This window comes from Salvelinus alpinus, chromosome 6 (genome assembly GCF_045679555.1).
Source record: "Salvelinus alpinus chromosome 6, SLU_Salpinus.1, whole genome shotgun sequence".
NCBI lineage: Eukaryota > Metazoa > Chordata > Actinopteri > Salmoniformes > Salmonidae > Salvelinus > Salvelinus alpinus.
Genome location: NC_092091.1, coordinates 42,015,954 through 42,032,706, shown reverse-complemented (window position 1 = coordinate 42,032,706; position 16,753 = coordinate 42,015,954). Strand labels below are relative to the sequence as shown.

The 16,753-nt window shown below is 43.0% G+C and overlaps 1 protein-coding gene across 7 annotated transcripts in view; it reads left to right on the top strand.

The window, feature by feature from the left end:
- The window catches only part of LOC139578717 (SH3-containing GRB2-like protein 3-interacting protein 1), a 105,741-nt gene that overhangs the window by 26,660 nt on the left and 62,328 nt on the right, over window positions 1-16,753 (top strand). For all 7 annotated transcript variants that reach the window (XM_071406675.1, XM_071406681.1, XM_071406678.1 and 4 more), the window contains one exon: window positions 296-340. In XM_071406675.1, the coding sequence (XP_071262776.1) occupies window positions 296-340 (45 nt within the window). The remainder of the gene's footprint in view (window positions 1-295; window positions 341-16,753) is intronic.

Sequence of the window (16,753 nt, the reverse complement as noted above, 5' to 3'; positions counted from 1 at the left end):
CTCAGCATCCTTGGCTGATTGTGTAAGTTAGAGGCGCTGTAGCAGTGGAAGCAGCATCCATGGCCTAAGCCACAGCCTCTCTCGGGCTTCTGATCGGCACTGAGCCCAGCCAGCTCCCCTCTCTGCCCAGTCGCGGTGCATGGACCCTGGGCCAGTAGACAGACAGCGTGTGGCAGTGTTGGAGGCTGTGTGTTAGCTGTAGTGCTAGGTTAGCCCTGTGTTAGGTTCTGTTCTCTATTCTATCTGTGTCATCTGGTAACCAGGGGCTTCTCTCCCCTTCCTGCTTTCTTTCCAGGCTCCTTGGAGATAGAGGAATGCAAATCTGCAATCATGATGGAAGGTAAGAGACACTCGATTTATTCTCAATTTATTTATCCGTCTCCTCGTGTGTGTGTGTGTGTTTGGCATCTTCAAATGTCATAAGCTGCGCTCCTATTTTGAGTGCATGCATTCCAGTGATCTTACATGTCATTTGGTGGGAAGGGCACAGCCACTGTAGAGAACGTCTCTCTCTACCATGCCAACAGAATGGCCGAGCTAATTGAACACTGTGTGTTTTTCTCTCTCACCGTCTTCCCTTCCCGTAAAGGATTATTGGGATTTATTGTGCAGAAGGGCTTATGTGCCCAGCTGGCTTGCTTGTATAAATTCTCTTTGTATGGAGCGGTACACACACACAGGGTACACACGGTGTGTTCTGCTGTAGCCTCTATCTGCGCGGCCAATAGCCTGATTGCGTTGCGAGGCCATTTTTCAACAGGAGGTAGCTGCGTTTGCACCCTATGGATGGATTGATCTGTTCACGGTCAACGCTGTTCGGGAAACACACATGACATTCTGGGTCATGTTTGGCCCTTTATGTGTTGATGACATCATCTGTCTGCAATGATGGAGATCCTTTTATTTCTGCGTTCTGTAAACGACATGATTCATTTAATACCTTTCATCTGCCTGCTCCATTTTGAATCTCATCTCCATAATCTACGATGTACAGAAAAGCAATACAGATCTATAATCTATTTATGCTGTGATTTATCTTCCGAAAGCATCACTGTTGTGGCAATATTACTATTAATCTGGACGTACACTGAACAAAAATATAAACGCAACGTGCAAGAATTTCAACGATTTTACTGAGTTACTGTTCATATAAGGAAATCAGTCAATTTAAATAAATGAGGCTCTAATCTATGGATTGCACATGACTGGGCAGGGGCGCAGCCATGGGTGGGCCTGGGAGGGCATAGGCCCACCCAGTTGGGAGCCAGGTCCACCCACTGGGGAGCCAGGCCCAGCCAATCAGAGTGAGTTTTTCCCCACAAAAAGGCTTTATTACAGACAGAAATACTATTCAGTTTCATCAGCTGTCTGGGTGGCTGGTCTCAGACAATCCCACAGGTGAAAAAGCCGGATGTAGAGGTCCTGGGCTGGCGTGGTTACACATGGTCTGCGGTTGTGAGGCCAGTTGGACGTACTGCCAAATTCTGTAAAACGACGTTGGTAGAGAAATTAACATCAAATTATCTGGCAACAGCTATGTTGGACATTCCTGCAGTCAGCATGCCAGTTGCACGCTCCCTCAAAACATTGTGTTGTATGACAGAACTGAACATTTTAGAGTGGCATTTCTAATGTCCCCAACACAAAGTGCACCTGTGTAATGATCATGCTGTTTAATCAGCTTCTTGATATGCCACACCTGTCAGGTGGATGGATTATCTTGGCAAAGGAGAAATGCTCACTAACAGGGATGTAAACAAATGTGTTCCCAAAATTTGAGAGAAATAAGCTTTTTGTGCGTATGGAACATTTCTGAGATCTTTCACTTTAGCTCATGAAACATGGGATCAACACTTTACATGTTGCATTTATATTTTTGCTCAGTATATTTAAGCATGCTAGTTTTAGGTTTATAGCATGTCAGACTACCAGGACGTTAAGTGCAATGAATTGCTGTTGCGTTAGCAATGGCGTCATTCAAGCCTAGTTAGCACAGTGTTGGTAATATGAACACCCAGACCAGGCCGTCTGTCCTCCATCTCGCCATCAGATCTGTGTGTTCTAGCAAGACATGTTACCTTAATAATGAAAAGGAAAAAAACTCAAATTGCAACTGAATCCAATTAATGCTGTTCTATTTTTCATTCTAAGCCTCACCATCAGCACCTTGGCGTTCCCCCTACATTACAGTAGAAACGTGTTGTTAACCATCGGCTGGCTCTGCCTGTCTCTGTGTTTAGACAAGAGTGATCCAGCCTGTCTGTCTGTCAACCCCAGTCCCTGGCGGGCCCGTTGGTGGTCACAGGTTGTTGGCTTGGCTTGTGCCATAGAAATACAATTGCTTGAATGGTTATCTCCATTCAAGTCATGGTTCTGTGGCCTAAGGAACTTTTCCTGTTCTAGTCACTTCTATGGCTTCTGCTCCAGAGTCCAGCCACATTAGAGGACATTTGGGTGCAGTGACAGAATTGTATCATAAGGCAGTATTGAGTCTCGTGAAAAACCCATCCAGAAAGGCAAGCAGAAAACCCACATGATTTTTATACATGGATAGAACACCTGATTATCTGTTAGTGACATTCACACAACACAATCAATTATCAATTTGGCCTGGCATTCTTACTGGGTTCTGACGTTGTTTTCAATGTAATGATTTAAACCAAGCCTATAGATATCTATTGACAGACCAACAGTTTGTTTGTGAGAGAAATCCTGTACATCATGTGCTCTGTCTTAATCAGTGTATCATAATGGTGTTACTCTTGGTCCCGGATCGTGACCTCTGTACAGGTCACATGATGTGACGCTTTCTGAATGACATTGTTCCAGTTCACCCCAGTCAAAGCTCTTCACTTCCCCAGTCCATTGGCGGTGACTGATGAGATGTTGAATCAATACAAAAAGCTATAGGTTATAAGACATGCCCTACAGCCCCCAGTGACTTTGTGATCCATCCATCCCTCCCTCCCTTCCTTCCTCTTCTCTGCTGTGTGCATGCCATCCACCTGAAACCCAGATGAGGAGGCTTGCTGTCAAAACGTTGGCTATTATTCAATGTATTGTATTGGAGTCCATGCCATCTATCTATCTGTCTTTCCAGAGAGGGGATTATGCTTTGCTAGCTAGCTAGAGATCTGGTCTGGCAGAGGCTTCCCTGCACGTGTCACGGGCGAGGTGTTAGGTAACGTCAGGTAGGGGTTGGGGTTGGAGGTTGCATGGGGAGGGAAACGACAGTCACGGTGTGCCGTGTGTCTTTAAATAGCCCTCCATTAGCATGGCTAGCGCTGTCTTAGCGTGGCTGTGTGACACTGGATTACTAACTGTCAGGTGTAAAGCGGACGTTAATCCCTGTTAGCAGTGCTGTTTAAAGTCCCACTGCCAGGAGGACCGAGAATGGTAATGGTACTATACCGGAAACCATAGAGAGTTGTATCTCTACAGAGTAAACACCCGGCTTAGCTGTCAAGGATAGATGTGAAGCTATTGCCCTAATCTGGAATGCGAAGTGATCCCCGGACCTCTCCTCGAATACCCTCAGACCCCAGCCAGTCTCACATGTAATCTGTTCCAGGACTAGCAGCACACCTGATACTAACCCCAGAGCTTAGTGATCAGTTGAACATGTCGAATCAGGTGTGCTAGTACTGGAATAGATCAAAATAAGTGAAACTGGTTGGAGGTACTCGAGGACAGGTGTGGGACGCATTGGAATATGTGGATGTACTGTAGGTTCCTGGTATTGTTGTGGAGAAACAAGACTTATCACACAATCATCATTGGGTGCTTATTATGGTATGATTGAGTCCTGTTAAGGTTGATAGGCAGGGACTAAACGGAACTTGAGACGCCCTAAGGACATTGAATAACACCCCAGAGGGAGGCCCATTCTTGGGCGCGTTAGCCCTGGGTAACCGCCTAATGCTATGTAGTATTGGGTCAAAGGTTTTAATATAGTTGAAGCTGTGACGGCAACGGGGAGGCCCGGGTGGTTCCAAATGGTCTCCAGCTAGGGCTATCACCACGGTTGGCAGCAGGACAAGACAAGGGCCTAGGAGGGCCACTTTAAATATGAGTTTTTTTAAATAGTTGTGTTCTTGCTCTTTTTTTCCTGTGACTAGTTTTAGGTCTGTGCTAGGACCCACCCTAGCATTACACTGCATGACCTCGCCCATGTGGGTGTTACCACGGTTCGCAGGGTTCTCCCTCCCTAGCCGGTTGGTGCCAACCTCAGCCTACAACACCAACCCTGCACACTAGATAACATATTGTCACACACCAATAGTAGTCCTTTAATCTTCCCTTGTTTTTATTTTATTTTATTAGTATAGTGTTGTAAGAGATGTGCCATACCCCTGTGTTACTGTCCTGGTCTGTTGAGCTGCAGAGGCAGAGCTAGACAGGAAGCAGTAGTGCATAATGTTCGGGGCTTCTAGCAGCTCAGAAGGAAATGCTTTCATTGGGAAAGGAGAGTCACTCTGCTCTGCGCTGGCAGCAGATGGTTTTAGAACATGTGTAGGGACTGGAGATGTGGCTGTCGACTGGGGAGTGGACCAGGGGAGATTGGAAACAAGGGACAGAGAGGTGAGGGGGAAAATGGGGGAGGAGGGGGGGGGGGCAGTGACATCTGGAGGTATTCTCAACAGGTGACCCGTTTGTGTGTGGAGCCACTGAGGTGTGAAATTGTGTGTGTCAGAATGAAGAAACAGGCCACAGAAGAGGAAAAGCTCATTTTAGGGAAGAATAGTGTCTTTGTTGCTGTGAGGGACAATGATTCTGACAGAGACCCAAAGGACTCAAAATGAACTTCCTCACAACAAAGGCAAAGCAGTAGGGACATGAACTAGGCAGAGGAAGGGGACTGTCATCTGGATTAATTGTCCTTCATTTGTTTTGTGTTTTTATGCCCTCACACCTCTGGCCCCTGCTAGTATACCTCTCACACACACATATTAACATCCACCTCTTCTCTCTCCCTAAGACACACACACATGCACGCAGTATGACTTGTTAGTCTGTATAATTGTATGCCTACCAGATTCTCTTTCTGTATTTTTAGCTATTTGTCTGTTTCCCTTTTTATTGCTGTAATGTATCACCGTCTCTCTGTATCTCTGTCCATCTGTCTCTCTTTCTCTGTTTCTCTGTCCACCTGTCTCTCTCACTGCACCAAATACCCTAGTTTCAGACTTGTAATTATCCTTACACCTTACAAGACTCTAGCCACTTCCATGCCAGTGTTGTGACTTTACTTTCATTAATCTGATGACTGTTATTTATCTAATCAACTAACTATGTTTAATTGTTACCCGATTTAAATTAATCATGTAACAATTAACTCACTAGGATTTAGGGGACTTCGAGAGCAGTTCTTTAAAGAGTTATCATCACCTGAACTAAACTCTAAAGGTATTTACCTATCACCTCTTATTAATCATAACCTCGTATCATATCATCATTCTGAACTGTCGTAACCTCCTTCCTCTGCAAAAACCTGAGCCTTACTTATGATTCAGTACTACACAAATTGGTTTAATTACACTACCGTTCAAAAGATTGGGGTCACTTAGAAATGTCCTTGTCTTTGAACGTAAAGCAAATTTTTTGTCCATTACAATGACATCAAATTGATCAGAAATACAGTGTATACATTGTTAATGTTGTAAATGACTTGTGTAGCTGGAAACTTCAGATTTGTTATGGAATATCTACATAGGTGTACAGAGGCCCATTATCATCAGCCATCACTCCTGTGTTCCAATGGCACATTGTGTTAGATACTCCAAGTTTAAAGGCTAATTGATCATTAGAAAACCTTTTTTGCAATTATGTTAGCACAGCTCAAAACTGTTTGTCCTGATTTAAAGAAGCAATAAAACTGGCCTTTAGACTAGTTGAGTATCTGTAGCATCAGAATTTGTGGGTTCGATTACAGGCTCAAAATGGCCAGAAACAAATAACTTTCTTCTGAAACTTGTCAGTCTATTCTTGTTCTGAGAAATGAAGGCTATTCCATGCTAGAAGTTGCAAAGAAACTGAAGCTCTCGCACAATGCTGTATACCACTCCCTTCACAGAACATCGCAAACTGTCTCTAACCAGAATAGAAAGAGGAGTGGGAGGCCCCGGTGCACAACTGAGCAAGAGGACAAGTACATTAGTGTCTAGTTTGAGAAACAGATGCCTCACAAATCCTCAACTGGCAGCTTCATTAAATAGTACCCGCAAAACACCATTCTTAACGTCAACAGTGAAGAGGCGACTCCGGGATGCTGGCCTTCTCGGCAGAGTTGCAAAGAAAAAGCCATACCTCAGACTGGCCAATAAAAAGTAAAGATAAAGATGGGCAAAAGAACAGACATTGGACAGAGTAACTCTGCAGCCTCTTCAATGTTGACGTTGAGACTGGTGTTTTGTGGGTACTATTTAATGAAGCTGCCAGTTGAGGATTTGTGAGGCGTTTGTGACACGTTCTCTGACCTCACTCAAGGGGGCGGTGACTACTTACTGTGCACAGTTATAGAAATAACTTCCCTTTATAGTTTCTAAAATCACCTCCCTCTCAACAAAAACACTGTCATCATATTTCATATGTCATCCACAACGTGGAGGATGGAGACTTCGTACATGTAGTGGGTATACTTTTCAAGTTACAGTATTTCCTTTATAACATTTTAAATGACATCACAAAATTACAACCTAACCAACATCAGTGTTCTTTTAGGTCGCTTCTGACCATTCCCCACGTTCTATGTTAGAAATATTGTTCTAGAATTTGCTTTAGAACATGTTAGTTTCGGCGGGAAAATCTTTGAAACAAAGGCACATTCCTCCGGTGAATTTGGAGAGGGAGAGAGTTGAATGTTCTCTCCTTGATTTACAGCAGGGCGTGAGCTGTCGACCCCAACTAGTTCCTTTCTCGAGGGGGTCTGGTTGAAGTTACTTATTGCAAGGCTGATCTGACCTATTTGGATAGGTCAGATCAGGACAGTCATGACACCAGTCAGAAGAACTTCAGTATTTTATCTTTGAACACTCAATCTGGTTTCTCCACCAACAGTTGGATAAGGGGAACCATGTTAGCAACATTCGGTGGGACTAGAGATCCTGACTGCGTTGTGTCCAGCCTGAGACATGCCATGTAGTTATCCTGACACCACCTCACCATTGCTACAACCATGAAAAAAAATATACAGCAAATAAAAATATAAAATAGTAGCAATAAATACCAATAACGAGGCTATATACGGGGAGTACCGGTACCAAGTCAATGTGCAGGGGTACGAGGTAGTTCAGGTGATATGTAGGTAGGGGTAAAAGTGACTAGGCAATCAGGATAGATAATAAGCAGAGTAGCAGCAGCATATGTGAAGAGTATGAAAGTGTGTGTGTGGCATCATTATGCATGTGTGTGTGTTGGAGTGTAAGTATGTGTGAGTGTTAGGGTCAAGTTCAGTGAGTGTGCATAGAGTCAGCGCAAGAGCGTTAGTGCAAAAAACGGTCAATGCAAATAGTCCGGGTAGCCATTTGATTATCTACTCCGCAGACTTCTGGTATGGGGGTAGACGCTGTTCAGGAGCCTTTTGGTCCCGGTACGGCTTGCTGTGCGGTAGCAGAGTGAACAGTCTATGGCTTGGGTGTATGGGGTCTTTGACACATTTTCGGGCCTTCCTCTGACATGCCTGGTATAGAGATCCTGGATGGCAGGGAGCTTGGCCCCATTGATGTACTGGGCCGTCCGCACCACCCTCTGCTGCGCCTTGCGGTCAGATGCTAAGCAGTTATCATACCAAGAAGTGATGCAGCCAATCAAGATTCTCTCAATGGTGCAGCTGTAGAACTTTTTTGAGGATCTGAGGGCCCATGCCAAATCTTTTCAGCCTCCTGAGGGGGAAGAGGTGTTGTCGTGCCTTCTATGATTGTTGGTGTGTGTAGACCATGTTAATTCCTTAGTGATGTGGACACCCGCTCCACTACAGCCCCTTCGATGTGGATGTGGGCATGCTCGGCCCTCCGTTTCCTGTAGTCCATGATCAGCTACTTTGTCTTGTTGACGTTGAGGGAGAGGTTGTTGTCCTGGCACTACACTGCCAGGTCACTGACCTCCTCCCTATAGGCTGGCTCATCATTGTCGGTGATCATCCTCAAACTTAATGATGGTTTTGTATTTGTGCGCAGCCACGCAGTCGTGGGTGAACAGGGAGTACAGGAGGGGACTAAGCACGCAGCCCTGAGGGGCCACCGTGTTGAGGGTCAGCATGGCGGATTTGTTTTTGCCTACCCTCACCAACTGGGGGTGGACAGTCAGGAAGTCCAGGATCCAGTTGCATAGGGAGGTGTTTAGTCCCAGGGTCCTGAGCTGGGAGGGAACTAGGGTGTTAAATGCTGAGCTGTAGTCAATGAACAGCATTCTCACAAAGGTGTTCCTCTTATCCAGGTGGGAGAGGGCAGTGTGGAGTGCAATAGAGAGAGTGTCATCTGTTGAGACGGTATGCGAATTGGAGTGGGTCCAGGGTGTTTGGGATGAGTGTGTTGATGTTAGCCATGACCAGCCTTTCAAATAATTTCATTGCTACAGATAGTCATTTAGACAGGTTACCTTGCTGTTCCTTGTGTATATGTATTCTTGAGTTAATTCGGGAGACGGTAACTCATTAAACAAACGTTTCCCGTGGTGCCCCAAATTCCTAATGAGTTAATTGTTACATGATCAATTTAATTGAGTAGTAATTAAACGTAGTAGGTAATTATACGATGAATAGCAGTCATCACGTTAACGATAGTCACGTCACGACACTAGCTAACTAGCTAACTCTGCTAATGTTACAGCTGCTACTGTGCCAACTAGCAGAGATACAGTGCCGTCATAAAATATTCATAACCCTTATTACACATTTTGTTATTCCACTGTCCATTTGTCTCTATCGTTGATTGGGTTTATCTCTTTTCATCTGTTTGTGTATCACTGTCCGTCTGTCTGTGTATCTACGAGTGTGCGTTAGCGAGCGTAGCGGGCAAGCTCAGGTCACAGATTAGAGCCTTCCTGAGCATGTGACACTGGATTAGGAGGCCTCTCTGTCTCTCTCTCTGACACACAGGCACACCCACACACATATTCACACTGCAGAAACTTCTGATGATTATAATGTCTCCTTGCAGAAGGAAAAATAGATTGAAAAAGAAAGCGAAGGAGAGAGAGAGAAATAGCTGTAGGAGGGAGAGGGACAACGAGACATATGTGGTGTGTGTCAGGAAAAGACAGGTAAACAGAGGAGGAGAGATGGAGGACTAGATGAAGAGAGAGAGGAAAACAGTCAGAATGCGTCAAGATAGACTGAGAGAGAGCGATAGCGTGAGAGTAGAAGAGGAAGGGAGAGATGGGGGGAGAGAGGGAGAATTCTGTGGTCCAATTGTCCCCGGATGGCAGCCATCGCAGGCCAATATTTTATTGAGTCACTGTCCTGTGTGTAACATCACTGGCCGCTGGAACTCCTATTGGCTCTGAATCAGGAAGTCCAGAGGGGGTCTGAGAATTATGTAGGGGGCCAAATCACTCATTATACTCTCTACCAGAATGTAGACATTTCATTTTGCCCCTATTAGTTCCCAAAACAGTGCCAACCCTGATATTGCATGCAGCTCTGTTATCCCGTTGCTCCAGCCATGTGCCCTAGCCAGAGGGCTGTGCCAGGCTGCCAGCCCATTGCATCTGATAATTCATATTCTTTTAATTAGAATGTTCTCCCTCTCCTCCTCTCCACTGAGTGTCCTCCATTTCCTGTTGATTTGATTGTGGACATCTTCTCCTCTCCTTCCTTCCTATGTTGGGGAGGGAGGTATGGATGGAGGGATGGGGTAAAGAAGGAGAGGGGATGCCCTGAGGGAAGTTAGTGTGATTTTTATTTTTGTAATGTTTTATTAATCTCTTGCCTCCATAACTAATTCAGCTGCTCCCACGCTGCCTAAACTAAAATGCTTTGGCAATGTCTCTCTCACTGGACCCCATAGTGTCTGAACTAATACACACTCTTACACAGACACAATATAAAAAGTACACTGTTCGTTTTATTAATAGTGTTAGACTCACATTTGCGGGAAATCTTAGTGGTCAACCTGATCAAACTTCGCCAATAGATGTGCGGTGTGTAAGATTTGGATGGAATTCAACCAGTGGTTGAAGAGGATTTTAGATGGACTTAGCCACTTGTATAGTGTAGGTCATGTGTAATTCAACTCTGCAGCAGTGGCATCCATTTTGCTGTAGGCTATAGAACCTCTGTGTGTGTGTAGCAGTATGGCCACCTCCATTTGACTGTGTTTCTCTGTGATGGTATCAGTGCCAGAGCAGTAACAACAGCTGTCAGTCACTGTGTAAGAGGGATGGAGACTAGTATGGACGCAGTGAGACAGTAACACAACAACAGAAAGAGTAGAGATTAGGTTTTAGATGGAAACTGTGAGGATGGGTGGAGGGATGAAAGGATGTTTTGTGATTTAAAATGTGGTTCACAGCTTGTGTGTGTAAGTATCTCTGGCCAGCTGTGTTTTGAAGTGACTGACATGTTTGATGTGTATGTGTGTTGTACAGTATATGTGTGTGTGCATATGTCTGTGTGTGTATATATGTATGTATACAGTGGGGAGAACAAGTATTTGATACACCGCCGATTTTGCAGGTTTTCCTACTTACAAAGCATGTAGAGGTCTGTCATTTTTATCATAGGTACACTTCAACTGTGAGAGACAGAATCTAAAACAAAAATCCAGAAAATCACATTGTATAATTTTTAAGTATTTAATTTGCATTTTATTGCATGACATAAGTATTTGATACATCAGAAAAGCAGAACTTAATATTTGGTACAGAAACCTTTGTTTGCAATTACAGAGTTCATACGTTTCCTGTAGTTCTTGACCAGGTTTGCACACACTGCAGCAGGGATTTTGGCCCACTCCTCCATACAGACCTTCTCCAGATCCTTCAGGTTTCGGGGCTGTCGCTGGGCAATACGGACTTTCAGCTCCCTCCAAAGATTTTCTATTGGGTTCAGGTCTGGAGACTGTCTAGGCCACTCCAGGACCTTGAAATGCTTCTTATGGAGCCACTCCTTAGTTGCCCTGGCTGTGTGTTTCGGGTCGTTGTCATGCTGGAAGACCCAGCCACGACCCATCTTCAATGCTCTTACTGAGGGAAGGAGGTTGTTGGCCAAGATCTCGCGATACATGGCCAAATCCATCCTTCCCTCAATACAGTGCAGTCGTCCTGTCCCCTTTGCAGAAAAGCATCCCCAAAGAATGATGTTTCCACCTCCATGCTTCACGGTTGGGATGGTGTTCTTGGGGTTGTACTCATCCTTCTTCTTCCTCCAAACACGGCGAGTGGAGTTTAGACCAAAAAGCTATATTTTTGTCTCATCAGACCACATGACCTTCTCCCATTCCTCCTCTGGATCATCCAGATGGTCATTGGCAAACTTCAGACGGGCCTGGACATGCACTGGCTTGAGCAGGGGGACCTTGCGTGCACTGCAGGATTTTAATCCATGACGGCGTGGTGTGTTACTAATGGTTTTCTTTGAGATTGTGGTCCCAGCTCTCTTCAGGTCATTGACCAGGTCCTGCCGTGTAGTTCTGGGCTGATCCCTCACCTTCTTCATGATCATTGATGCCCCACGAGGTGAGATCTTGCATGGAGCCCCAGACCGAGGGTGATTGACCGTCATCTTGAACGTCTTCCATTTTCTAATAATTGCGCCAACAGTTGTTGCCTTCTCACCAAGCTGTTTTTCTATTGTCCTGTAGCCCATCCCAGCCTTGTGCAGGTCTACAATTTTATCCCTGATGTCCTTACACAGCTCTCTGGTCTTGGCCATTGTGGAGAGGTTGGAGTCTGTTTGATTGAGTGTGTGGACAGGTGTCTTTTATACAGGTAACGAGTTCAAACAGGTGGAGTTAATACAGGTAATGAGTGGAGAACAGGAAGGCTTCTCAAAGAAAAACTAACAGGTCTGTGAGAGCCGGAATTCTTACTGGTTGGTAGGTGATCAAATACTTATGTCATGCAATAAAATGCAAATTAATTACTTAAAAATCATACAATGTGATTTTCTGGATTTTTGTTTTAGATTCCATCTCTCACAGTTGAAGTGTACATATGATAAAAAGTACAGACCTCTACATGCTTTGTAAGTAGGAAAACCTGCAAAATTTACAGTGTATCAAATACTTGTTCTCCCCACTGTATGTGTGTGTGTGTGTTTTTCATGTACTGTATGTGTGTGTTGGTATGTGTGAGACAAGGAGTAGTATATCCAGTCAGCCAGCTGTGACTGAGCAGAAGCTGAATGTGTAACATCTTGGAGGGTAGGTGGTCTGTGTGTGTTTTGTGAATGTGTGTAGTTTGGTTGTACTAGCCTTGTGGGTACCAGAAGTCCTCACAAGGATAGTACAACGAGGAAAATTCGGACAAGTGGGGACATTTCGCCGGTCCCCACAAGGAAAAAGGCAATTTTAGGCTTAGGGCATAGGTTTAGGGTTACAATTGGGGTCAGGGGTTATAGGGTTAGGTTTAGTTTCAGGGTTTTGGCTTAGTGTTAGGTTAGGGTTAGATTTAGGGTTAGGGAAAATATAATTTTAAATGGGAATAAATGTTTTGATCCCCCACAAGGGTAGTAATACCAGTGATAACTGGTACCACTACCAGCATAATTTCCAGTCCCAACTCTATAGTTTCCCTTGTTATGACTGCTCCTCCCTGTCTTCTAACCATGCTGGCTGATCAGTCCTTAGTCTGAGACTATTGATGCTCTCTGGACCTTACATCTCTCCCCTAGTTATCTCTCCAGTGCAGTTTGGTCCTCCAAAAGCTAAGGAGAGGACAGCTTTGGCCCTTTGTGAGACAGTTAATTGTTATTGTTATGTCCAGTAAGGATTTCTTAGGCAGCTTCATCCCCGCTGGCACAACGTCCCTGGTACTTGATTTGATAATTATACACGCATGATACAGATTTTGTTCAAGTCAATGAGATATACTATACTGCCCATTTAGATATAAATGAATAGCTGTAATGCATTTGAATCAGTGGTTTGTACCTGTACTTCGCATCTATCTTCGGGATAAGCATTTAGCCTTGGCGAAGATGCTTGCTCAGATGTCAGGCCAGACATAGCAGCACAGCACTCCTATGTACTTTCACTGAATCACACTGAGCGAATTGCACCAAACCACCACCTATGAGCAGGAGAGTAAGATACCTTCTGTGGGTGTCTCTGTGTGTCAGTTTGTGTCTGGGGCTAAGCTGTCATTGTAAAGACCATTGGGATTAAGACAGCTATTGAGTCATCAGGTTTTCATATAATTATAGCAAATTATTTGGAGGCTACATTTACGTTATTGTGTTCATATGCGTCTTTGGGAGGGGTAAATCTGTGTTTCCATGCGTAAGTGCATGCTTGCCTAGTCTAACTGACTGTGTGCGTTGTGTGTTTCACCCTGTCAACAACAAATGGACACCCTGCCAGTCCTCCTCTCTCTTGTCCCAGTGTTATGGATGACTCATGGCCAAGTAGGATTTCGTTAGCAGACATTAGCCCTATTACTGAATAGAGGACCCATTTGATTTTCACCATCAGCATAGAGAGACAGGAGACTTGGCGAATCAGCAACAATACAACAGGGGAAAAAAACAGCCTTTTCAATGCCTACTGTAAGAGCGCCTCAAGCTGAATGGCTGAGGAATGAAAGGGAGAAAAGGTTGATAGTCATTCTATCGCTCTCGCTTTGTAAGACTCTCTCGGCTGACGTCATAGAGAGACAGTGTGTGATGTGTTCTGGCCTTGGTCTGGAGTCTTGTGAAGGGCTTGAAATGTTGAATTTTGAATGAATGAAAATGAATGAATTTTTTTATCCACTTGTTCTTTGGTCAATTATGAGAAATGTTTTTTATTTTCCAAAAATATAGAAAAAAATCATGGGTTCAAAAAGGTAACTGGAAATTGTGTGATGCAAGGAACCACTTAAAAACAAAATTGGTCTTTGCATGTTCAAGCCTGTCTCAAAACACTGCCCCTTTAAGGCTCTCCTGTAGGATAGTTGGCCACCCTTCATAGCCTATAAAATATTGTAACATTACAAAATTACAATCAAATGCATTTTACGTCTTTTATAAAATAATTTCCTGAATCAGGGATCCAATGGCTAAAGTATGCAACTTCAAAGCAACGTTTCTAACTAAGACATGTTTATCTTTAACCGTGTAATTCTAAAATACACATGTTTCAGAGAAGATCTATTTACAGCATGGGGGTTTTGTCAATTATGCTATTCTAAGAATATTTGTTTTATGTTGTCAGAATGACATTGCCAATGCTGAAAAGAGGTGAATCCCAGCTTTCCAACATTGTCATATTTCTTTTTTGACTCCTAATAGTGAGCGCTTGAGAGGCGGTTTAAAACCAGAGTATTTAGCATTGGTTTATTAGCACTCCCGTTCATCAACAGTGCATTGTCTAAATAGTTAGCCTAACTATCAAGATAACCAGCCAGTCTACACGATACGTGTTGAGTAGTTGCTCTGTTATCATTGTTTAATGAGCAATCTGCTGCAATGTCTCTCTCGCTCTCCTCTGGCCCATTTGCAATGGCACACATGCAGGTGATGATACACCATGACTTTTTCAGGATTTTCATGACCGTACAAACCCTGTTTGCTGACCAAAAGAATTTGCTATAACTCCCTACAATGCTCCAGACTAACAGTTTTCCCCTAACCTTTTCAACAAAAATAATTGCGGTGACATACAATAGAATACATTTGAGTCATCTTATTCACGTCGTTATAAAGTAATTCACAATGCTTTAATACGAAATGTTAATAGACTGCTGAGATGTTAGATGTAGTAACTTATTTGTTAAATACCATGTCCAAGCCGGAATGCGTGTTGTTCTTTGAAATGGAACCTAATCTAGTGGTTGTCATACATTTTGAGGGTGACAATTATGCTATTTTTGTTAAATTTATATCTGTTCTCCAGAATTTTCAATAGAGACGAATTTGCCTTTTTGTTTTTATGTACAATAATATTATAAACAGTGCTTTCGGAAAGTTTTAGACCCCTTGACTTTTTCCACATTTTGTTAGGTTACAGCCGTATTCTAAAATTGATTAAATTGTTTTTGAATTTATCAATCTACACTAGAGGTCGACCTATTTATAATTTTTCAACGCCGATACCAATTATTGGAGGACCCAAAAAATCCGATACTGATTAATCGGCCAATTTTTATATATTATTATTTGTAATAATGACAATTACAACAATACTGAATGAACACTTTTATTTTAACTTAATACATAAATAAAATCAATTTTGTCTCAAATAAATAATGAAACATGTTCAATTTGGTTTAAATAATGAAAAAACACAGTGTTGGAGAAGAAAGTAAAAGTGCAATATGTGCCATGTAAAAAAGCTAACGTTTAAGTTCCTTGCTCAGAACATGAGAACATATGAAAGCTGGTGGTTCCTTTTAACATGAGTCTTCAATATGCCCAGTTAAGAAGTTTTAGGTTGTAGTTATTATAGGAAATAAAGGACTATTTCACTCTATACCATTTGTATTTCATACACCTTTGACTAATGGATGTTCTTATAGACACTATAGTATTGCCAGCCTAATCTCGGGAGTTGATAGGTTGATAATCATAAACAGCGCTGTGCTTCAAGCATTGCGAAGAGCTGCTGGCAAATGCAGGAAAGTGCTGTTTGAATGAATGCTTACGAGCCTGCTGCTGCCTACCACCGCTCAGTCAGACTGCTCTATCAAATATCAAATTATAGACTTAATTATAATATAATAACACACACAAATACTAGCCTTAGGTCATTAATATGGTCAAATCCGGAAACTATCATTTCGAAAACAAAACGTTTATTCTTTCAGTGAAATACGGAACCGTTCCGTATTTTATAGAACGGGTAGCAACCCTAAGTCTAAATATTGCTGTTACATTGCACAACCTTCAATGTTATGTCATAATTATGTAAAATTCTGGCAAATTAATTACGGTCTTTGTTAAGAAGAAATGGTCTTCACACATTTGGCAACGAACCAGGCAGCCAAACTGCTGACGCGAAAGCGCTTTTGTTAAATCATCAGCCGTTTGGCGAAGTAGGCTGTGATTCGACGATAAATTAACAGGCACCACATTGATTATATGCAACGCAGGACAAGCTAGTTAAACTAGTAATATCATCAACCATGTGTAGTTAACTCGCATAACCGGTGATGTCACCAGGCAAGCCGAAACCATGCAAACAGGCTGATTTTAAAGGTCCTGCATAGATTGTATTTTCAACTATCAGGAAATAACACAGATCCATTTTTTTCACACTTTCACAGTGCTCGTTTCATCAGCTGTTGTACAATATGATACAAAACACAGGAAAAATATAATGTTGACTGCACTGGGCTTTTAAGACAAGTTAAAGTTATGCTTATTTCCCAAAATTCTAGCCTACGACGATGTTGTTCCTAATGTTGTTGTGGCTTTCAAAAATAACAAGAATGAAAGTCACAGCTTTCATGAGAGACATAACAATGTTATTTATTTTTCTATTTTATGAGGCAAATAAAGCAATTATTGTCCAGTTCTGAGGACTGTAGACTGCTTCTATCAAGACCATGAAGTAGACCTATAACCTAGCGCACTACAGTAAGAAAGGCCATTCCTTATCGGACAGTCAATGCTCCATCA